This window comes from Mercenaria mercenaria, chromosome 11 (assembly GCF_021730395.1).
Source record: "Mercenaria mercenaria strain notata chromosome 11, MADL_Memer_1, whole genome shotgun sequence".
Classification (NCBI taxonomy): domain Eukaryota; kingdom Metazoa; phylum Mollusca; class Bivalvia; order Venerida; family Veneridae; genus Mercenaria; species Mercenaria mercenaria.
Genome location: NC_069371.1, coordinates 71,147,780 through 71,172,603, shown reverse-complemented (window position 1 = coordinate 71,172,603; position 24,824 = coordinate 71,147,780). Strand labels below are relative to the sequence as shown.

Below are 24,824 nucleotides of genomic sequence, written 5' to 3'. Positions count from 1 at the left end.
AGCTGTGTCAGCTTGCACACTGTTCTGCTTGCGCTAATTATGGATCACTCTATCTGATTAGTTAAACTGTAATTTCAATGCTGATAGTATGGCTTTACTTTTATTTGAGTCACGAAGGTCTTTAATTTAGAAAGAGACAAAACAGCCCTTAGTTCAGAACTGAAGACACTTGAGGTGCAACCAATAACTACAACTCTTTGTATGTGGTCTTTACTTGAATCTACCTTGATGCAAGAAATAAAACTCCCGTTCTGATCAAGTCTGTCAACAATTTTATCATTTTTATAACCACTTTCAAACATGTCATCAACCTCTTATGTGAAGGTTCTTCATAATGTCATTGCTATTTTATGATCTATGACAAAACGTCGACAATAAAGTTTTTTGTCTATGCCACTCGAAAACTTAAGCTTCGATAAAGTTCTTCAGCATTCTTTCATAGTTTGCTGCACAACTTTGAACACTGTATTGCCGCCCAAGAAAAGTTTAAGAGGGTCGTACGCACACTTGAATTGTCGCACAAGATATTCATAGCACTAGTGAGATGACACCACTTTCCGGTTGACAAAAGTAAGACTTCCCATACAGGTAAGGAAGTGCTGCATGTTTTCAGACTTTGTTCAAAATAAAGTCTGTAAACATTCTACACTACTTTACCTATACGAAAAGTCTCAACTAAGCTCAGTTGGGAGAGCATTGGTCTATGGATCGCGGGGTCGCGAGTTCGATTCCCGGGAGGGGCGAAGGTTCTCCGTGACAATTTGAAAAACATTGTGTCTGAAATCTTAGTCCTCCACCTTTGATAATTCACGTGGGGAAGTTGGCAGTTACTTGCGGAGAACAGGTTTGTACTGGTACAGAATCTAGGAGCACTGGTTAGGTTAACTGCCCGCCGTTACATGAATGAAATACTGTTGAAAAACGGCGTTAAACCCAAAACAAACAAACAAAAGTCTCAAATATTAATTTATTGTTTTGCCAAAGCTGCACGTTAACTTAATTATCTATGAGTTATTTGGGCATTCAGATTTGTCTATATTGACGTCTTTTAATATCAGATTTGATGAAGGGATACAAGGCAGCTGACTGGTCTCTTTCCAATGTTGAGGTTGACCCTATTTCCTTAAGGTGTTGGTCAACCCAAATAGATAAAGTCAGGGAATGAACAGTCATAGACTTGTATTAACATTGTCTTTCCGTGCAGCCTGAACTGGTTGAATTTGGTTTATACATCGCGGAGGAACAATATAACAAGAGGATCATGAAGGTCCTAAGACGCTCATCTGACCTTGACCTTTTGTTATAGAATATGTTCTATATAACAGACTGTCTTGTGAAATGTTACTGCCGTGTTTAAATTTACCAGAGATTTATATGACCCTGACTTTGAAGATACAGTGTTATCTTCTAAAATTTCAATTGAAATTATCTCTTCATGATCATATCATATACTAATATCATATACTAATACTTTTACCCAATATGTAACTCTGTTACACACGGGCCAAAGTGGCTGTCCCATATTTTGCCCAAGGGACCTAGCTTGAAGAAACTTTGTAAATGACCACTAGCCAATGCTAATATGAAATATCTTAAAATTGAAGCCTAGTACTTCTGGAGAAGATATTCTATATTCTTCTTGTAAATCGCTTAGCTGATTGTTAGCCCCAAATATAGTCTTGCACAAACGTAAAAAGAGAGTACTAGCCAATGCTACATGTAAAATATTTTACATCTAATCCTTGTACTTTCTGAGTAGAATATTTATAAAAGTTTTATATTGTAACTCTATGTTAAGACCATATGGCAGCCAACATTTGGTCACAGGGACCCCGCATGAACAAATTTGGTAAAACACGATTAGTCAATGTTTGGTGTAAAATGTTTTTCTCCTTTAAGAATTAAAAAGTTGACCTTACATCTAAAAACAGTAACATCGGTGATGGGCCCTTGTTTGATTATAATTTAATTTAGTACTTTCAGAGAAGATGTTGAGATGAAAGTTATGATGGCGAACGCTGTTTGACGAACGAAGAAAGCCGGACGATGGACGCCAAACCACCCGCCTATTTTTACAGCCCCCCCCCGCCCCCCGCCCACCCCCCCTACCCCACACATACCCTGAACCTTTGGCTCCTGGCTTCACTAAAGCGAAATTTGTAATGTTGGAAAAATAAACACTGAAGCAAATATTTTCTGGCTATTTCCTCATTAGAAATTACAATAGTTAAGTTTAACAATCAATAACTGAGTGAAAATGTAAGTACTCAAGTTTTAGTAGAAACATATGAAATATAAAGCACAAAATATGAACATCCAACCAAGAAAATTACATGTAACAATAAATATGCAGACTTAATCCTTCTCAAATTTTTGATTGGCCTAGAGTCACGCCAACACATGATGTCATAATGACTGTAATATAGCATATTGGAATGATACCCATATAAATTAATGGAAATAACTGGTAATAATATGATAAATGTGTATTTACAACGTGCAAGGTGTGTTTGTGGAAATACATACACATTGGAATTAGTAGAAAATGTATGAAACAGTATGTGTAGAAATGAACCATATAGTATAGAATACTGATGTAAATATATAACAAAAATTGATGTCGAAATATTTGATAATTATGTCGCATTACCAATTAAGTCTAGGCCTATGCAGAACTCGTGCATTATTTGAGATAAAAATGGAATGTTTTGTGTCGGTGTTTGTTTACACATAATGCTTTCAAACCAAAAATACTGTATGTAGGATAATAGTCTTCATAACTTGTGCAATACGTGGCCTCAACGCGAAACTAGTCTATGTGTATATAGAAATAGAAGCAGATAAACTAGTTTCGCGTTTAGGCCAGGAATAGTAGTAGTAAATCGCCGCAACAAATTTTTGCTGTAATATTCTAATTAAGACAACATTCATGTCACAACAGCAACAATTGATACATAAGTTGTTTCAGAGCAGAACAAGAGGACAAATTACACCTTGTCTAAGATTTTATCTTAAAAGTTAAACAATAAATTACCTTCACATTGTTGAGTTTTGTTGTTGTTTTTTTTCTTAACTTTCAATCAGTTTTTTTTTTAAATTTTTATAGCACTTTCATTGCAGAGTAGAATCTACCTAATTAAAAGTAAAGTTTATTTCTTAACTCCTAAAAGAATTTTACAGAATTTTATATGTTATTTATCTTCTTCCTTAGTGTCATAAATGCCAAATACCCCAGAGATGTACAGTCTTTAAATCAACATAATAGCTAAGTTTTAATATCTAAGCTGTCTCTTCATACTAAGCAATTATAGAATTGTAAGCTTTCAGAACTTTGTATGAGTATGATCAACACCAAGATATGTTGAATTATCAACACATTCCATTTCCTCTCAATTTAAAGTCTAAACAATTTTGCAAGTTTGCTTTGTTATCAATAAATTTCAATAGGTAGCAAATAATTAGAAATGAATTTCATACATTTTATACGTAAGTTTTGTCACCATCCATAATCTGTGTCAGAATTACATAATTCTCATTGTTTAAAACTAGAGTCACAACAAATATCCATTCCTAAAAATACGTTATCAAACAAAACACGAGTAGCGAAACTTGAGAATTTCTCACTTGTTGGAAAGTGTTGGGCATTTCATCTGCCATTTGTACTATCTTCAGTCGGGCATATATGACTAACGACACGCAGGTCCTTAGAAACATACTTGTTTGTAAAGTTGAGAAACATGTATGTAATCCGGAATTGATCTTCGGTCAAAAACTGGTGTCCTTCTGAATACGATGTACCACTCCCTGTCTCTACTAAATACATAGCTCTGTTCAGGTACACAGCCGTCGTCTTTGTAATAGATACTACATTCAGGACTGCTGTCGGTAGCCATCATGAGGAGTGCATTCTCTACGAACTGATCCATATATATTTTCTTTTTGCCCTGATTTGTTGTAACATGTACCATTCTTGGTGTTAGTGTATTCTCTATACAACGATATTGTTTTCGGAGAACATCCGCGATGAAATGATCATATGGAAAGTCTTCCTTTATATCATGTAGTGCTACAACTTGGTTGGGTCCGTACTTTTTATATATTTTCACGGCAAAGTAATCTATCTCTTCAGTCCAGCTGAAAGTCAAGTACCATGTTCTGTCGTCGGGATATGTTCCTTTCCGCTTAGGCGGCTGACCTTTTTGATCAACGACATTTTCTAATCTTGGTGTTTGTTCTTTCTCCATAACAGCAAGACTTTTCTTGCGGAAAACATACGGAGTGTCAAGAAGAACATAGTTTTTCACGTGCAAAACGTTGATTTTGGAACAACCTGCAAACTTTTCATAAATGGTGTTAGCGACGACTGTTACATCTTGCGTATTTCCCAAATTCAGTACACAACCATTTCTGTAAAACTGATAATCAGACATTGTCATTTCACCTTCATTCTGGGAGCAACAATTCATCGCTTCCTTCATGATTTCAACGCCTTTGATATGATCAGTGACAAAAATGAGATGATAGATAATGTTGTTGTTTCTCCCTCTCATCTCAAAAAGAAGTGACTCAGTTCCGAAAACGTTCTTCAGCATTTTTTCATAGTTGGCTGCACAACACTGAATTTCATTCAGCGGCTGTACAATGCTTCCACTCTCGAACTGCCGCACAAGATAACTGATGTACTTACTCAACGACTCATACTCTAATTGTATTTTCATTTCTGAAGCTTTCTCATATAGGTACGGGATCCCATAAAGGTTCTCAATATGCCGGGTTTTAACGAATCTGTTGACAAAGCTGCTCATGAAGTTGATGAGCAAAGAATTGCCAGGTCCGACAAATTTCTGAACATGAGTAATCGGCGTTTGTGAGACGCCAAAAGGATCAAGGAATACAAGGCACATGACTAAATGATCCTTTATGAACCAAGGCGGTTTGAAGTTTGTTAATTCTGTGTTAACTAATTTACAGGAGATGGGATAATTCGGGCTCGTTATGATGAAATGATAAATGCCATCTTCTGTTTCGCTTTCTGTGTACGATACATCTGGATTTGGAAAGAAATAATCGAGAACTTCAGCGATGTTATCCTTCAACCCTTTAAAGTGTGCAGCATCCTTTTCAATGAAAATCAGTTTTATTTTCGGCTTTACCGTAGGCTTTTGCGCGTTTTCTGAAAGTGACATCGTTGCGACCATATCAACAATTTCGGCGTCGCTGTCTCTCTCACTTGACTGTATCCTCCAGATTTTATCCTTTCCATGCTGTTTCCGGTAGAGGTAGTTCAAGCTCACCATCAGAGCTATCAGTGGAGAACCATACCGTTCTATTTCAGCTGGCCATTCGTCACCGTAACGTCCAGCGCCAGCAAAGCCGTCTATTATCGCCGTAGTATATAACTGCTGACCGTATGCATCTTTAGCTTGTTGTGTAATTGGGATAAAAGCCTGGAGATACTTCTTGTACATTATCCGTTTTACAAGACCATGCGGAGAGTCTTTACCGAAGAACTTGTCCGCCATACTCTGTCTCTGTGAAGAAAATACATTATGTATATATCAAGCTGGATAATTTGTCAAACGGAAAAATTGCCCGTAATTAAGAGAATTTGTAAGAAAACTTCAATTAATTGAAAAACCTATATTGATATTCATCACTTCACCCAAAGATGTTAACTTGTATCAGTTGTAGGGAACGCGTTATGAATACCAGTTGAACAAACGTTACAGGAACTAAGTTTATATACAATAAAATACAAAATATTTTAATAATATCAATTTTATAGCCAAAAATGTACTTTTTCTATTGTAAAAAATAGGTAGAATAACATTTTTAATTTAAAAATTTCAAAACTTTGCATGGACACATTGCATTCAATGATAACTGGGATATCCTCCTGAAAGTTTTATAGCAATGCCAAGATTTATTTTTGACAATAAATTCAAAACTAATCAAGATATTTCAAAAAAGTAAAAATTCTATTAAAGTAACACCCCAAGGAATCATTAAAATGACGTATACATAATAAGAATTGCATTGTCTTATATTTAAAGCGAAATCGAGTAAAAATGTATTGTTACGGAAACAGTACAGGCCCGGTTACTGTACTGTCTATATAAGGCGGTTGAATAATATATTTGATACTGTACATGCAGTATCCACTAAAAATACTCGTTTTTCAGCTTTGTACTTTTAAATACATTGCAGACAGTAGAAAACAGATTTAGTTGTGGTTGTTTTAGACGTGCTTCTGGTTGTGTAGAAACGTGATAAATGATTTCATTTTCGACCGATGAATAAAGGTAATTTATCTTACATGTTTGAATTATCGCTCATCCTCTTCAGTAATCGTGTTAGATACATTGTTCAATCCCTATGAAAATGATTGATCAAGCCGCATGCTCAACCGGTTACCTTAAGGTCCAGTAGGTCCGGTTCTAGAGACGCGTTAACCGAAACCCCTAGCCACAGCAGACGATGCTATTAGATCGATTCCTTGTGCGGAAAAATGGTAATGTCCATGTAGGTGCATGGTAAAATATGCAAGGCAACACAGACGGTGAGATATTGTAACAATGATATTCATCACCTCTAGATGTTTAGGCCTAAAAATGCTCAAAAAAATAGAGTAGAATATTGTTTTACATACCCATACATTACACTTTAACATTAATCATGAATTGAACTTTTTCTTTCAGTCAAACAGATATCAGTTGGTCTCTTAATTCAAATATGTAATTATCTAAACATGTCATGATGTAAGGAAAGACCAACCTGCTGTTCTAAAAATAACCATATTATATAAAAGTATTTACCTCAGTTTTGTATTATACTATCCAAAGTTTCAGTTTCAAAGTTTATTTCATTCTACTGTCAGCTTGTATATATATATACAAAAACATGAGACAAAAAAATTCATAACACTAAGACCTTACATACATGAGGGCAACAATAAAAACTCTTTTGTCCCAAAAGGCTACAGATATGGGATTTACCGATCCAATACCAGATTAAGAATGATTGCTATTATTGAGTGATTAAACAAATATTTGTACTATTGTGGATAATGATATACTAGTATTGTTTAAAGTATCAAGCTTTTATCAATCTATAAATCCTCTACTGATTCATTGCATATGTAAAGATTCGAACATAATTGCATTGATATTCTTTTGTTGAATTATTATTCAAGTTAAGTTAAATAGTTCATTTATGTCTCTCCATACGTACAACTGAATAAAAATTATAGAAGACATTCAAACATTCTAAAACTTAATATCAAACTGAGCCTATTTCTATTTCTCAAAGTGCTTTCAATAGAAATGATTCATAAATTTATACTCAGTACAATGACAAAACTCAATCCATCCTATATATTGTTTTAAAGGGCAATATTAGCTGTAGCATATTAAGAAGGACGCGAGATGTAAATGTAGATTCTAGAATAGCCTTTCCAGAACTGAAGCAATATTAAAACAATACTTTCTATACGCTGAATTGGAAGGACTTTAACGAGAAATAATCATTGCGATGGAAGAGAACGCTTTTGCTGCAAATTCTATGATATCTTTAAGTTAAGACCACAGGCCCAGATCCAGGGTCATCCCTCATCTCCCTCAGTTGGCTTAGAAGTGACCTATAATCATCACAAATGCACCCTATTATTTTGTCCAAAATTAATAATATTTTCTCAAAAAGTAGACCCAGAAACGCACCAGAAGCCACAATCTATACCTATATTTCAAATTTTTCAAGGGAGAGAGCCCCCAGACCCTTTCCCATCTGGAAGGGAGTAACTAACCCCTCCTTTTCCCCAAAATTTAGACCTAAAATGCACCAGAGACCAGGGCCAGATTTCCAGGGAGAGCCCCTGATCCCCTTAAAATGAAGGAAGTAAATCCACCAGTAAATGCATCAGAGCCTGTATTAAAAAATTCAGTGGGTTGGGGGGGGGGGGGGGGGGGGGGGGAGGGGTCGAGATTCCCCCCTGACTCCCATATCATGGACAGAGATCCCCCATCCCAAACCTATCCACTTTAGGCGCTATGCGCCTCAGAGGAGACGTCTTCGTTTTAGACTGGTGCCCCCAGTCAAATATTTCTGGATTCGGGCCTGGACCACATTATAGTACATTTGTATTCTGCTATATACTGATAATTTTTTGATGGGTTTAGTATCGCACCGACACAATTATAAGTCAAATGACGACTCTCCAGCTTCGATGGTGGAGGAAGACCCCAGATGTTCCTCCGTGCACTATTTCATGAGCATTCACCTGGGTAGAACTAACGACCTAAGCTAGTGAGGGGTAAGCGATTCGAAGTCGGCAACGGAGGTCCCTTACATTGATCTTCGTTCAGTAGGATATGTTAAATACTGTTGAATACAATAATTCAGAGGAAATTGTGTGTTTTTTAGATTCTGTAATATCATTCATGAATATGGGTCTGATTATTTATTTACAATAAAGCTGAGGCCAAACTGCCAGTTTTTATTAAGTTAGAGATTGTACCAGCTCAGTCCTGATTTCCTAATGGCCATCGCTTGAATAGTTAATCACTTCAAACCTCCTTTGGAATACGGCGTTGACTGTAAATTAGTGGTAAGTATTCACACTGACGACAAACTAAGCAGATCGGTTGGGAAAAGAAACAAATATAAGATCACAGTAGAATATTCTTTCTGCCATTGATTGAAATACTTTTAATCCTTCAATTTAGTATGGCGACAACCGAGATTAGGTCTTTCAAGAGACTTAACTATACAATGAGCGTAAGAAAACACGTGTACTTGGCATTAAATCTAATGATACTTACTCTTGCAGAATTTGGTGTCTTGAGGAAAGCAGTACATAATACATGTACGCAGTCGTCGTGTACACATAAATTTACGCAAAAATGTCTTTTTAGTGGAATTACCGAATGTTTTTTAAACGTCGGAATGGTGTATTTTTGCACACCGGACTGGTGTTTCCGGTGATTTTACCCATGCCGGCAAAACCCAACTGGCACCCCCACCACCCCCTCCCTCCAATCCAGATGACTCTCGTGCTGTTAATGAAAACTAGTGGTTCATGTACTAATAAAATATTGTAAAATAAGAAAATAAACAGGTACCTTGACAGTTTCTCTCCTTTCTTTATAGTATATTTCTCGATTCAAAATACGTTAGTTTACCATGAGAACATAACGTTATCCTACAAACGACAAAACTAAAGTGGAACTTTGTTATTGTGCGTAACGCAAAACATCACGACGTCACTTCTGCTTACGGACGTTAATTTCCCGCGCTTTGCGTTCATTCTCCATTATGAGAAAGAAAAGGAACTATTTCTACCTTTTGTAAAATACGGTATGCAAGAAAAAATCTGGCAGAATAAAATGCTAACATGTATACGGTATGCAAGAAAAAAAAATAGTCATGACATTGTGTTTACGAATCGGATGGAAATATCCGTCACTCGGCCACCAGCGCAAGCCTCATTACCGCCCAAAGCGCAGGTGCCCTCAGGACGGATATTTCTATCCGATTCGTAAACACATTACAGATATTATTAATATGGTGATTGTACCAACAAAAGACAAAATTCGGTCCATTAAAACGATGTATGAAACCAGTTTTTGTACATGTATACATGTATATTTTGAGAGTCTTATGGTTGAAATATGGGCTCACAGTTTGGACTTAGACAAAACAAACGATGTATGCTTATTATATTCAGTGTTGCTATATTTTATGGACCTTTGGGATCATGGAGTCCATTCAACATATGTTTAATAGAGTCCCGCTTGTCCATTTAATATATATGTAATAGAGTTCCACTTAAGCCGGTGCATTGAGGGCGTTAGAGGTGTTGCACATTTCATTTTCTCTCATGAGCATACTCTATCTAACCGAGTCTGCTATTATTCTTCTAGGTTGCATTATTTGCTTTCAAAGGATCTCTTTACAAGTTTTATTATTATGATGAAAGTAATTAAATCAAACAATCAAATATAACACAGTTGTCAGTTGAAATGTCCTGTCATGCACATGACCGAATGAAAATTGGTAGAATGATGTATTTAGCGAGCTCAATAAAGGATATGGTACAAATGCCTATAATGCAGTTTTGTGGAAGCTGTACATTTTCAAAAAAGTATTCCTGATTAGACACAAACTCAGATGTCATATCTCGCATTGTTTAGTATGAGAAAATGTTGAGTACAAACCCAGCTGTGTCAGCTTGCACAGTGTTTTGTTTGCCCTTATTATGGATCACTCTGTCTGATTATCTAATGCTGATAGTGATGCTTTATTTTTATTTGAGTCATGGAAGTTGTTAATTATAGAAATAGACAAGACGGCCTTAGTTCAGATCTGAAGACACTTGAGGTGCAACCATTTACTACAACTCTTTGTATGTGGTCTTTTCATTAATCTACCGTGATGCAAGAAATAAAACTACATTTCTTTTCAAGTCTGTCAACAATTTTTTCATTTTTATAACCTTTTTCAAACATGTCCTCGACCTCTTCTGAGAAGGTTCTTCATAATGTCATTGCTATTGTATGATCTGTGACAAAACGCCGGCAATAAATTAAGCTTTTTCTCTATGCAACTCGAACTTACTCTTCGATAAAGATCTTCAGCATTATTTCATAGTTTGCTGCACAGTTTTGAACATTGTATTGCCGTTCAAGAAAAGAGGGTCGTGCGCACACTTGAACTGTCGAACAAACTATTCATAGTACTAGTGAGATGACACCACCTTTCCGGTTGACAAAAGTAAGACTTCCCATACAGGTAAGGAAGTGCTGCATGTTTTCAGACTTTGTTCAAAATAAAGTCCGTAAACATTCAACACTTCCTTACCTTCCCGCTCAGTTGGGAGAGCGTTGGTCTACGGATCGCGGGGTCGCGAGTTCGATTCCCGGGCGGGGCGTATGTTTTCCGTGACGATTTGATAAAAGACATTGTGTCTGAAATCATTAGTCCTCCACCTTTGATAATTCATGTGGGGAAGTTGGCAGATACTTGCGAAGAACAGGTTTGTACTGGTACAGAATCTAGGAGCACTGGTTAGGTTTACTGCCCGCCGTTACATGAATGAAATACTGTTGAAAAACGGCGTTAAACCCAAAACAAACAAACAAAAGTCTCAAATATTAATTTATTGTTTTGCCAAAGCTGCTCGTTAATTTAATTATCTATGAGTTGTTTAGGCATTCAGATTTGTCTATATTGGCGTCTTTTAAAAATCAGATTTGATGAAGGGATACAAGGCAGCTGACTGGTCTCTTTCTAATGTTGAGGTTGACCCTATTTCCTGAGGTGTTGGTCAAACCCAAATAAATAAAGTCAGGGAATGAACAGTCATAGACTTGTATTTACATTGTCTTTCCACGCAGCCTGAACTGTCTGAATATGGTTTATACATCGTGGAGGAACAATATAACAAGAGGATCATGAAGGTCCTAAGACGCTCATCTGACCTTGACCTTTTGTTTTAGAATATGTTCTATATAACAGACTGTCTTGTGAAATGTTACTGCCGTGTTTATCACTGAAATATTCATACCAAAATATGAGAGATGTGACCAATTCATGAAAATCAGACCAGAGATCTGTATGACCCTGACTTTGAAGATACAGTATTGTCTTCTAAAATTTCAATTTAAATTATCTCTTCATGATCATATCATATACTAATACTTGTACCCAATATGTAACTCTGTTAAACACGGGCCAGTGTTGCTGTCCCATATTTTGCCCAAGGGACCTAGCTTGAAGAAATTTGGTGTAAGAAACGTATTACATTTCTAATTTGAATTTACGTCTTTACCGCCTTTTCTAACGTGCCTTTACGCGACGTCCAACTATTGACGTCGACGTCATCATTTTCTGTTGTTATTGTTTTGAACGTTGCTTCCGTTAGCGCAAACATATATTCCAATTCAATTCCTTATTTATTTCATATTAATAACAAAACATTCAGACCTCATTTTCAGCACTTTAAAGCATTTCAATGATATGAAAACCATATATGGTCATTTAGTATAACATGTCTTCTTATCAAAAATAGAAAAATATTGACATGTTATGTTGAATAGAAGAAAAATAATCTGTTCTGAGAAACATCACCCTCTAAAAATGCCCCCATGAATACAGCCGTTTAGCAGTTACGCGTAGGTTGACATTTTTCGCAAAGAATAAAACTTATTCAAAGCAATTTACAATGAAAATGGTCTAGATCTATTCTCAATACTATAAGCAATAAACATACGCCAAAAATTTAACTGTCACCTCCCCATGTCACTCATTATACCAGATTTCATCCATAGCATGGAATTACATCTTGGACTACTTCACATGTAACACTGAGTAGTCATTCCGGTTTGGTGTAATCCGTCCTTAAAGAAACATTTTTCATACTCAAAATGTGTTATTTTCACTTAAATTGTACCAGTAACCTAAATGCCTGAAAAAAATACCAGTTTCAGATTGATACAATCAATTTTCAATGTTTTATGGCTTTTTCAGTAACGTATGCTAGCGCGCCAAATTTCCTGGAAAAAAGCTGTTGCGACACCATTTTTGACCACTTTTCCTTGCTTGAGCTTATATTTGCCATATTTTATCAAGTTTTACCATAAAGTGCACTCAAATCACACACTGTTACTGTAAAATATACCCAAACTCACCCCTGACACCTAAAACATACCAATATTTAGTCAATAAATATGCATTTTTTGAAAAAAAAATACACCCAAAACATTGATTTTGAAATATTTTTAGTTTTTCTTCTTTTTCTCTGCTAAATTGCACTGAAATTGTCATCTTCTATCATAATCTGGCCAAACTAGCCTGTTTACAGCCACATCTAAACAAGTTTAATTTTTTACCCCTTCACAACTTATAGGTTACATTCTACCAATTCAATTCCTTATTTATTTCATATTAATAACAAAACATTCAGACCTCATTTTCAGCACTTTAGAGCATTTCAATGATATGAAAACCATATATAGATCTATTCTCAATACTATAAGCAATAAACATAAGCCAAAAATTTAACTGTCACCTCCTCATGTCACTCATTATACCAGATTTCATCCATAGCATGGAACTACGTTTTGGACTACTTCACATGTAACACTGAGTAGTCACTTCCGGTTTGGTGTAATCCGTCCAAAACTTGGAAAGATCAAAAATCGGTAAGATTTATCGAATTGAAAATTAGTGTTTTGCTTTAAAAGATTGCTTATTAAATATTTGTACTTGAATACTATTTAGCGTGTTTAAGAAATTTAAATAGAGATATTTGCGTAAGAAATGTTACTGTCGTTTTGAATATATTGTTGAATATATGTTTTTACCTGTGATTTAAATAAACTTTTTATTAAATGTATAATTGTTTGTAATTTCAGAGAATCGCTTCGCTAGATAATAAAATTGTAAAGTGAATCAGCGCATACTCATTTTACTGTGGTATCCAGGTTCCCGAACACTTGGTAAATGACCACTAGCCAATGCTAATATGAAATATCTTAAAATTAAAGCCTTGTACTTCTGGAGTAGATACTCTATATTTTCTGTAAATCGCTTGGCTGACTGTGGTCCCCAAATTTAGTCTTGCACAAACGTAAAAAGAGAGTTCTAGACAATGCTACATGTAAAGTATATTACATCTAATCCTTATGTGTGTGAAATTAGCCAGAGCAGCCTGAGTAGCCAGAGTTCAGCCAGAGTTTAGCTAGAGTAGCCAGAGTTCATCCAGAGTTTAGCCAGAGTAGCCAGAGAGGTCAAAACTCTGGTTACTCTGGCTAGCCAGAGTAGCAAGAGTTCAGCCAGAGAAGTCATAACTCTGGTTACTCTGGCTGGCAAGAGTTCTTAGTTCTTGATTAAGTAATTTGTATGGAAAGATGATATTTTTTCTCCTTTTTTTGAAATTCCTATTACTTCGCATTTATCAGGATTGATTTCCAGAGACCAATTACGTCCCCATTCTTCTACTTTTGTCAAATCATCTTGAACTTTGTAAGAGTTTATTAACGAGTCTATGTTGAGGTATATGATAGTGTCATCAGCAAATAAGCGTATTCTACCTTTAACAGAGTCAGGAAGGCTATTGATAAAACAAAGGAAGGGACAAGGACCCAACACTGAACCTTGAGGAACCCCCCTGATAGAACTGGTAAAGAGTGTGAGCCTTCAACTACTACAGGTTGAGAACGGTTACTAAGGAAAGACTGAATCCAGGATATAGAGATTCTGTAGACACAAAGTTTCACGATTTTATAGAGAAGGAGTTGATGATCGATCTTGTCGGATTTTTTTGTGTTTTATGTATAAAGTGATTCATAAAACGGACTTCTGCCAGAGTAACCAGAGTTTCTAGGGCTTTAACATGTTGCGAAATGACCCATTTTTGTACCCTCAGGTTTTTTTAGTGTTTCATGTATCAAGTGATCCATCAAACGGACTTCAAAGAATTGTCTTACTTATCAGTTAGCAGTCCTATAACTGTTAAATCCAAACACAGTCAATATTGTTTCATACACGTACACAAATAATACCGAGTTAATACAACATGGAATGTTGATTGTCTGATGGCATAAGGTGACCACAATCAATTTTTGAATGGCATTTTGCGTTTTGATTGGCATGTCACAGGTACCTACCTTTTTCCAAGGGTTTAGATGAAATACCGTTATAAAGCCGCTTTAAGTGTATGTGTTCACATGTCAACATTTCGTCAACTTTCACAACTTTAAAATGCAAATTTCAGGAATTGGTTGCTGTTAACAAGTATGAAAAATTTATTCTCCAATTTCTTTATATTATTCTTCAAGTTAATTTTTTTGGTACAAATTCAAGGCAAGCACTGAAGTTAAATGAATAAATAAAAAAAACAGAAGCCTTCAAATAAATATTCTTTAGTTTTACACTCATAGTTATATGTAATTCACTGCAATTGTTTATGATATCAATATGAATCGCTTACCTGGACCTTGTGGGTTATGACAGTAATAGTAAAAATTCACGATTTGTAACTGTTAACACTAAATTCTGGACATTCTGGAAATTTTAAACTTATATTGTATAAGATTAGAAGTATATTGATAATCCACAGAGAGAGATTAATATTGCCCTGGGGGTGGTGATTCAATCAAGTTTGAAAGAACTCCATTATAAATTTTACTAATTTACATGCAAAATATTTCAGCTCTTACCCTTGTGGCTCTGAAAAAGATTTTTGCTATGTAAGTACATCATGTTTTTTTTCTATATAAAACTTAAGTAGGAACCATTTTGACTCTGGGGTATTGATTTGAACATGTAAAATATCTTAACTCTTGACATTGCAATTCTTTTGAGAAGATTTTAAAACATTTTCCTGTGCAAGCTTATTAGCACAAGCAAGGGCAATTTTGACTTCAGGGGACATGATCAGCTCAATTTTAAGAGAGGCATTCACTAGGTCATGCTACATACAAAATATATATAGTCTGGGCCTAAAGGAAAATAAGAATATCTTTATAGGATTTAATATATTACTCTATGCGAAACTTAAAGCTCCAAGGCAGATCCAATATGACCCCGGAGTCCATGATTTGAACAATTTTGAAAGAGATGTACTTGCCAATGTTTCTTGCTAAATATCTAAGCTCTGGGTCTTGTGATACTTGAGAAGATTTTTAAGGTTTAACAACATAAAATGGAATAAGTACTGAGTTCTGTCAAAGAGCCTGACTCAATCTGATAGACAAGACAAAAGTTGATCACAAAACCTCGCCTTGTCACACAGTGACACGAGCTAAAACAATTTCAAGTATAGTGTATGAGGGTCATTCAATATATAATGGTAACTATTTAATATCATTTAACCTGACTTAGTCTTACCTATCAACTTTGTTCAGTAATGTAAATTGACTTTTCACCATTTTCACACTGTTATGTACGGCGTTCCGTTTGGACAATCGTGACTTTTCATTTGATACTAAAACGGGATACACGATGGTACGATGATACACTTGATACATATAAAACACTAAAAAATCAAACCAGAGAGCACCAAAAGGGTCATGTCGCAATAGGTATTACAGGTTTTTGTCTGGCTATTCGGGCTAGCCTGGGTAGCTAGAACCAATGGACATCTCGGAAATTCTGGCTGTTCTGGCTAGCCAAAGTAGCAAGAGCAATTGACATCCAGATTTCTGGCTACTCTGGCTGAACTCTGGCTATTCTGGCCAGCCAGAGTAACCTGAATTCTGGCTACTCTAGCTGAACTCTGGCTACTCTGGCGAGCCATAGTGACCAGAGTTCTGGCTACTCTGGCTACTCTAAATAGCCACTTGAAAATAGTTATTAGCTTGAAATTCAGTTTTAAACATGCTATTTAGATAGAAATGACATATGAGTCGCGCCGTGAGAAAACCAACATAGTGGGTTTGAGAGCAGAATGGATCTGCGCAGGCTGGTCAGGATCCGTGCTGTTCGATAACAGTTGCTCCAAGTCCAATACGCTTTAAAATCCTGACCAGACTGCGCGGATGCGCAGGCTAGTCTGAATCTATGCTGGTCGCAAAACCACTATGTTTGTTTTCTCATGGCACGGCTCAATTATTAGATTTCATAATCAAATTCAGCTAAGACTGGAAAAAAATTGTTAACATGGGACCTGGCTACTCTGGCTGAACAGAGTAGCAAAACCATGTTAAAATCCTAGAAACTCTGGCTACTCTGGCCAGCCAAAGTAACCAGAGCAAATGAAATCCTGGTGACTCGGGCTACTCCGGATACTCTGGCTGACCAGAGTAGTCAGAACATGTTAAAATCCTAGAAACTCTTGCTACTATGGCTGAACTCTGACTGAACTCTGGCTGAACTCTGGCTACTTTGGCCAGCCAGAGTAACAAGAGATCTGACTACTCTGGCTACTCTAAATAGCCACTTGAAAAAAGTAATTAACTTGAAATTCAGTTTAAACATGTTATTTAGATAGAAATACATATTAAGTTTCATAATCTAACTCAGCTAACCGTGACGGAAAATGTTTTGTGAACCAGGTTACTCTGGCTACTCTTAAAATCCTAGATAATCTGGCTATTCTGACCAGCCAGACTAACCAGAGTAAATAAAATCTAGGTGACTCGAGCTATTCTGGAGTAACCAGAGGTCTTGCTACTCTGGCTGAACTCTGGCTACTCTGGCAAGCTATAGTAACCAGAGTTATGACTTCCCTGGCTGAACTCTGGCTACTCTGGCTGAACTCTGACTACTCTGGCTAGCCACAGTAACCGGAGTTCTGACTTCTCTGGCTAAACTCTGGCTGAACTCTGGCTACTCTGGTAAACTCTGGCTGAACTCTGGCTACTCTGGCTGCTCTGGCTAATTTCACCCACATGCGGAAAGATTTATAAAAGTTTTATTTCGTAACTCTGTTAAGACCATATCCAGAGTTCTGACTTCTCTGGTTACTCTGGCTAAACTCTGACTGAACTCTGGCTAAACTCTGGCTGAACTCTGGCTACTCTGGCTGCTCTGGCTAATTTCACGCACATCTGATCAGCACCGTATTTGAATCGTGCAGATGATATCTGAGTACTTAAAGCCGTGCAATACGATATTTCACTGTAGGTAAAATGCTTTTTTTATTGCTTTTATTCAAATCAGCAACGGTCGCTGATTTTCCTGATTTTCACAATAAAAATTTATATCAGACAGTAAATAAGTTGAACTATTTTCGGATATTGCTATCCGAAATGCTTATACACGCACTGTCGTAAAAGAAAGATGTATGTATAGAAGTTCTTACGTTATTTCAATGTGGTATCTCCAACCATATTTGCATAAACATGAAAGATCAAGTTCGTCATTCAGGAACAAAATTTCACCCAATTTAACATACTAGTATTAAGATGTACTCATTGAATGATGTATTTCTACTTTCAACCTGTTTTTCTTTTCTTGTTTGTAACTGCGTGTTTTGTCTACAATTTGTATCTACGTATTTTTTTAACATTAACAATTAATGACGATGTAGTTTATTGATTTTGGCCACCAGCCCATTTCAGTATAGTTATAACAATGTGTGGTATAACAATTCAATTTATAAAGACATTTCTTTTACTTCCTTCTGTGTCTTCTATAAGGATAATCAGACAGTGACAGCAGAATGTATGGCAATTATACAATAAAGCTTACTTAATGCATAGATATGATAAGAACGATATATACACACTTCTTTTGTAATCAGTGTATAAGTTATAGTTTTTTTAAAGTAATCAATGTTAGCAATAAGATGTATCAAATATCGTTACACAGCAGCATCTATATTTCTACTTTCTAATAAATGCATTCTTTCATTGAAAGCATTATAACAGTATCTTGATAGCTTCCATTCCTTAAAAGACTAACATTTTGAGAACCCATGGATATACTGTAACCCAGGTTATATAATGGTAGAACTTTGTTTTAATGGTAGATCAAACATAATATTCTTTTAGATACTTGCAATGCAGCGCACCGTCCTATATCCGTCCCTGTCAATATCTTGTTGTCCTTGTTATTGATCTGTGACGTCATACATACATGTATTTGTCTGCCTAACTGTTGTATATGCCTAACGTTATTATTATCAAGGGTGGAGCGCTGTATGAAAGTAGTTGTGAGTGAGAGTTCACTAAATTTCACGTGCCTGACCCCACATAACCTTTCTAACCCCGCGAAATATATAATTCCCGCCAAACTAACATCTCTTGGGCATTCTTCTCTAGCTGTTCCTAGTGTATGGACTGATTTTGCAATCAGGTCAGATTATAATAAAACTTTATTTCATAAGTTTTACAACTTATTAGATTTATATAAAGTGTATACTTGGATACAGGATTCTGATAATTATTATTTTCTTATATCAATTGTGATTTTGAATTCCTATAATAATAATCAATTGAATGCATTTTTGATTTTTTATGAGTATTGTGTGCATATTTTTATTAGTTTTATTATTGTTACAGGTTCTTACAGTAATTCTTTACTGTAAGCTACCTAAATAAAGAAAAATATTGAAAACCTGGAGGCTGTTTTTCTTATACATGACCCCGGCTACATATTAAAAAAATGTTTATAGAAGTATTAACATACAATTAACATGGTATATATTGTTCTCTTATGTTAGAGATGGTACCTAAAAAAATCAATATTCATCTTTATAGAGTTTGCTTTTCAGAGTGAAATGATAGCTAAGTGCACCAATTTTCTAAATATATTTATGATTTTTCTCTTCTCCATGTAAAAATAGAAATATTTGATAGTTAAAATAAGACTTTTTCAAAATATCTGAAATAAAATGGACAACTCTTGTATTGACCGTTTTCAATGATCTTAGGATTCCCCAATTATAGTCTATATCAAAAGTTCCCACAGCTATATAAATTCAATAAAGTATAGTGTAAGTTTAGCCTACTTTCAACACTTTGAAAGAGCCTATACTGAACCTCTTTTTGTCTTTTATTAAAGTCAAATTCCAAAACTAGCCAAGAGTCTAAAACGTTTGAAAAAATTATGAGTGAAAGAGAATGACATACGCTTTATTGTAAGCTTACCAAAACCATACCAAAAATTTACCTGAAAGAAGTTATTAAAGATTTTAAAATGTAAACAAACCCCTACACCATTTTACCATCAATATTGTCCACTCATAAATGCACTCAGTTCAGGTGATAATTGTTGATATAATTGCAAATGAGAGGATCCAACAACAACCTTTTTTTCAAGTTATGTAAACAGTTTAAGTTGTAAATCAATGTTGATATCTGAAGTTACCCACTTATTTTGATAAAAACAATAAATAAAACACCTGATAGCTTGTTTAAGGTAGTTGACCTGTATCGAAAATCATCAAATAAAGTAAACTCCATATGCTTTTTAAGCATTTATTCGTATTTCAAGGAAAGCAATGATCGTGATAGTTCCATCCAGAAAATGTTGAATTGCTTAAAATACATTAAATAGAGTCATTACCTATCAGCTATTGTTGGATATATAAATTTTACATGTTAATATATAAATTTTGTGTAAACCAATGTTGCACCATTGAGAGTAATAAATAACTTTGACTAAATGATCAGAACTTAATTTCTTAATTTCGTAATTTTTCTATAAAGGAATTTATGCACTATTTTACATTTATCTTCATGCAGTACTAAACTTTCTATCAGGGTCTCACTACAACTTATAAAATAACTGTCAGTGTCAGCCATGAGAAAAGTGTGCATCTTGTATATTGAATACAAAGAGATTTAAACAAATGTATGTCATAGTTTGTCTGCCTAATCAGTTGTTGGAAAAAGGACCTATCTGATTTTTCTTTCACTTTTGACCAATGTTTTATGTTGGCTTCAGTTTATTGGTCAATTCAGAGTTGTTCCTCTTAGATTTACTTGAGTATGTACCATCTCTACTTATATGCAGTAAATCAGGGCACATTAATACAAAGTGAAAGTAAGTTTCAACTTCTAGCTGACATAATAGGGTATTGCCCGTTTCGGAGCAGACTAGGGCAGCATCAAACACTTAAAACAGCTTTTCAGTGGTTCTTTCTTTAAATTTTGAGGGATGAATACTCAAGATGTTTAAGTGCATATCAATAAAAGACACTAAGACGTCTTACGCATTCATTCTCATTTTGTTCATGAGTTATGCAAATATATATCTTGCGAACAAATATGAAATGTTAAGTATACATACAAACAAATATAATCATGTCATTACGATACAAGATCACACTTTATAGAAGTCCTAAATGAAAAGCTAGAAATATGACACAAGTTTGTGACACTGCACTTATCTTACTTTTTGTATGAATTAAATTACGTGTTGTATGAATTACTTCTTGTATGAATTAAATCTACTTAGAAAATAAACTTTTTAAAGTGGTCATTGCATGGCTAGACATATGTAGACTACCTAAAATAACCGTTCCATTGTAAAACAGAATAAGTATAAAAAAAGAGAAAAAAAGTTTAAGCGCAGAACGCCCTAATTCAAAATCCCACATCAGTGTATTATGACGTGTACGTTTTAAACATAATCACAAAAATAAAAAAAAACTACAAAAAGCTTGCAGACAACTAAGCTCTAAGCCAAAAACGAAGCAAAAAATGTATACAATGGGGTACTTCATATAACAACAAATTTCAAAAGCACCACTAGAGAATTCAAATCTCACAGTTTAACACCAGCATGTTCCAAAGTAACAGGCCTCAAACTAGATGTAGAAAATACTGATCATGATCCAGAAGCTTGGGAAATTTGTAATTATCATCCTAATAGTAAAATGTTAGAAAGTATTTCGATAAGTTTTGATAAATCGTTCATATGATAGTAAAACAGCAAATGGGAAAATGGTACTGAAGGAGTTAATCGTAATATATTTAGAAATTTCACCCAATTCTTCAACATGGCGGCGCCCTTAAGCAAATCTAATTAATTGAGAAATATACACCACATTATTTCCGCGATTTCAAAACTGGAGAAAGTAGGGATCCTATTCTCCAACCACCTCCTTCTGAAATCCAATTACCAATTCTATTTATTATTTCATCAAAAGCTTGACGTAAAGTGTTTTTTATTTCGTTTGTATTAATAATAATTAAAGCCTTTGATTCAAAATAAGCTGATTTATATATTGTATCTGTATTACTAATTTTCGTAAAAGTTATTCCTAAAATAATATTTATTTTTATTCCTTTTAAAGCTTTAAAATTAGATTTAAGTATTTTATAAGAGTCGTTTAAAGTTAAATATAATTGATTCTTTGGGTCTTGTCTATATTCAACCTTAATTTCAAATTTCTTAAAATATTGTTTTGTAGATTTCTCAATTTCCATCTATATATTATAGTTAGAGAAAAAATTCTTCAAGCAAAATGAAATAAAATTAAGAATATTTAAACTTATATCTTTTCCCATCAATTTTTGATATTCCACATTTTACTCGGTTTGTCCCTTCACAACACATTTTAATTCGCCCAGCATTAATACCAAGATCTTTGGATGCTTTGTATGTGCTTTTATATGTTTTTTCATTATTGGTATCTAATTCACTTGCAATAACTGTTTTGGGGTTGTTTCGATAATTATTTGGTCTGGGGCAATCACATAACCTTCCGGCATTTTCTTTCTCAGGTAAAAAACAACCACAGTTCCATTCAAATAAATCTATATTATTTTTATGAAGATAAGGATCTATAACAGTTTGTAATTTATCAATCACATGTTTTTTTTATATTCTTCACTTACTATTTTATCAAGTTTAGAGTTAATAACATTTCTTCTTTTAAGAATGTTTTTATATGAATCTTTGTCTGTGTTTGTTATTTCTCCTAAAGTGCTAGATAATTTTGGCATAATCATTCTGTCTACTTTTCTATTAACCATTATATAATATACTTATAGAAAAAAATATCTTTAACAGCGCACCTAAAGAACGTTTAAAAAATGGTTAATATTATCTATATCTTTTGAATCAGATTTTAAAGTTATTTTTTCTCAATTGTTATCAACTGTTAAAATTTTAATACCTTCTTGAGACATTCTGTTTAATCCTTTTTTCGTGTAATTTGTGTAGTTTTTCTAAATAATCTAAACCAACTCTGTTTTCTTAAGTTCTGTTTCTTTTTTGAAGTCTTTGAAAACATTTTTTTTAGGATCGGTTTTAACATAAATAAAAGCATCAATTGGGGTTTTTCCATGTATTTCAAAAATATGATCAGTTAAGAAAGGATTGTATACTGCCCATTCGGGATCATTTATAACTCCGTTGTCATGATATTGTTTTGTAAAAACATTGCTGTTAGTTAAGAAAAAAATCGTTCAAGAAAAGAAACACCATCAAAGTTTTTAGCAGAATTTAACATTTTTATATGACTGTTTAAAGTTGCTAATTGAAAAGGAAATGAATATTTTGAAGGTTCTTGAGCAGCAAATTCAAAAAGGTTATATGAATTTCCACCAGGATCCGTAACGTTTTGCCATTCATGAATTGGTTCTTGAATTATATTAAAATTAGGACTGTATTCTTTAATAATATCTAAAAACGTGCTTTTTCCTGATGCAACATTACCTTCAACTGATATAATTTTTCTCATTTATATGAAATACTTATAGAAAACACACTTAAAAATCAGCAATCTAAATTTAATATAACTCTTCTTCTTTTTTATTTCTATATCCATTAAGTTTAAATTCCTTCATATCCGTTTCAAAAGGCATTGATTTTTTTTTGATTTTTTTTTCTTTTTGCTTCTCTTACAGTATTGTAGAAATATATTGAATAACTTTTTGAATCTTCTTTATTTACTTTTCCAATTCGTGCTTTCGTTATTAGTTGTTTTATTTTGTGATGATGTAATTTTAAAATAGCTTTTTTGTCTCCAAGTTTTAGTCTATTAATAAATAAAGTAATTATTGATGGAACAGCGCCAGCAACTGCTACAAATATAGGAATAGCTGGAACAAGTGCTAGTGCGGCTGAATAACCAAAAATACCTGCTGTAATTTGTAATCCTGTATTTACTCTTCCACAAAATTTATAACTTTTTCGGTAAGCAGCAGCAAGTTTAGTTAAGTGAACAATTAGTTGATCTATTGTTTCTATTTCAGTAGAAATTAGATTTTTATTACTATATAATATATTTTAAAAAATTAAATTTCTTCCAATGCACTAAACGGAATCCAACTATTAAATTTTTCACTATAACCTTTCCACTTTACTAAAGCTTGTTTTTTCTTATAGTCTCGTTTGATAACTTTTTCTATTCTAAAAACCTCTTGTTTTGTAGGTTAAATTTCTTGCTCACAAAATGAACCTTGAATTATTTCATTATTTAAATCTTTTATAGTGTATGTTCTGGGATTTTATTATTTATTCCATGAATTATAAATATCTCCTCTGTCCAGTTTGGTGTATATCCTTTTTCAAAATGTTGTTTAAGTTTGCTTAAGCGAACTCGATCATCAATTTTACATTTTTGTTTGCTCTTTGATGTCTTTAAATTGCCATACAAATTAAAGTAAACAGTACCTTTGTTTATGTTTTTGCTGGCTTCGGTGGGTGTCATTTTTATACTAGAATGTTTTCTTTTGTTATATTTATCAACCATATTCTGCAAATTATCTAAATAATTGTAAGTATTATTTGCTATAAAATATTTCCACATTATTCTTTTTAAACTTCTATTAAATCTTTCGATTACTACAGCGTTTCCTTCATTAAATGTATGATACATGTTAATCTTATTTTTATTCAAAAATGATTCAAACTTTTTATTATAAAATTCTTTTCCTTCATCTACCCATAAATTTGTAGGTGTTCTACCTTTCAAAATTATTTTTTCAAATGCTTCTGTAACAGATTCTCCAGTTTTATTCTTTAATGGAATAATCCAAGTATACTTGCTTAATATATCGATAACGGTTAACAAGTACTTTACGCCTTTATTATATTTTGAAAAAGCTTGCATATCAACTAAATCAGCTGACCAAGTATCATCAATGTCACGGACAATCACTCTTCGTTTCCTAAATTTTCTTTTAATTGGTTTATGTATTTCTTCTGCTAATTCATCACTCCATGTTATTTCGGGGGTCTTTTTGAGTAAGCTTTTAGCTTCCAAGGACTTGCGTCCATGTAGATACTCTACCCCCTTTTTCCGTTTTTTTTTACTTTCGTTTTTGTCCTAGACCAAGTTTGTATTTCGTTTTAATTGTAGGTTTTACAGCTAAATGTTTTGCAATCTTTTCTCCAAATGTTTTTGAATTAGTGTTATTTAAATTAGA

The 24,824-nt window shown here is 34.1% G+C and overlaps 2 protein-coding genes across 5 annotated transcripts in view; both read right to left on the bottom strand.

Moving 5' to 3' along the window:
- Positions 1-24,824, bottom strand: part of LOC123533005 (inositol hexakisphosphate kinase 3-like) — a 374,160-nt gene that overhangs the window by 250,807 nt on the left and 98,529 nt on the right. The window lies entirely within an intron of this gene.
- Positions 2,186-6,951, bottom strand: LOC128546652 (uncharacterized). The gene is made up of 2 exons (XM_053517683.1): positions 6,816-6,951; positions 2,186-5,531 (listed from the first exon to the last, which is right to left on the bottom strand). The coding sequence occupies exon 2, from the start codon at positions 5,520-5,522 to the stop codon at positions 3,705-3,707; it is 1,818 nt and encodes a 605-aa protein (XP_053373658.1). The 5' UTR covers positions 5,523-5,531; positions 6,816-6,951; the 3' UTR covers positions 2,186-3,704.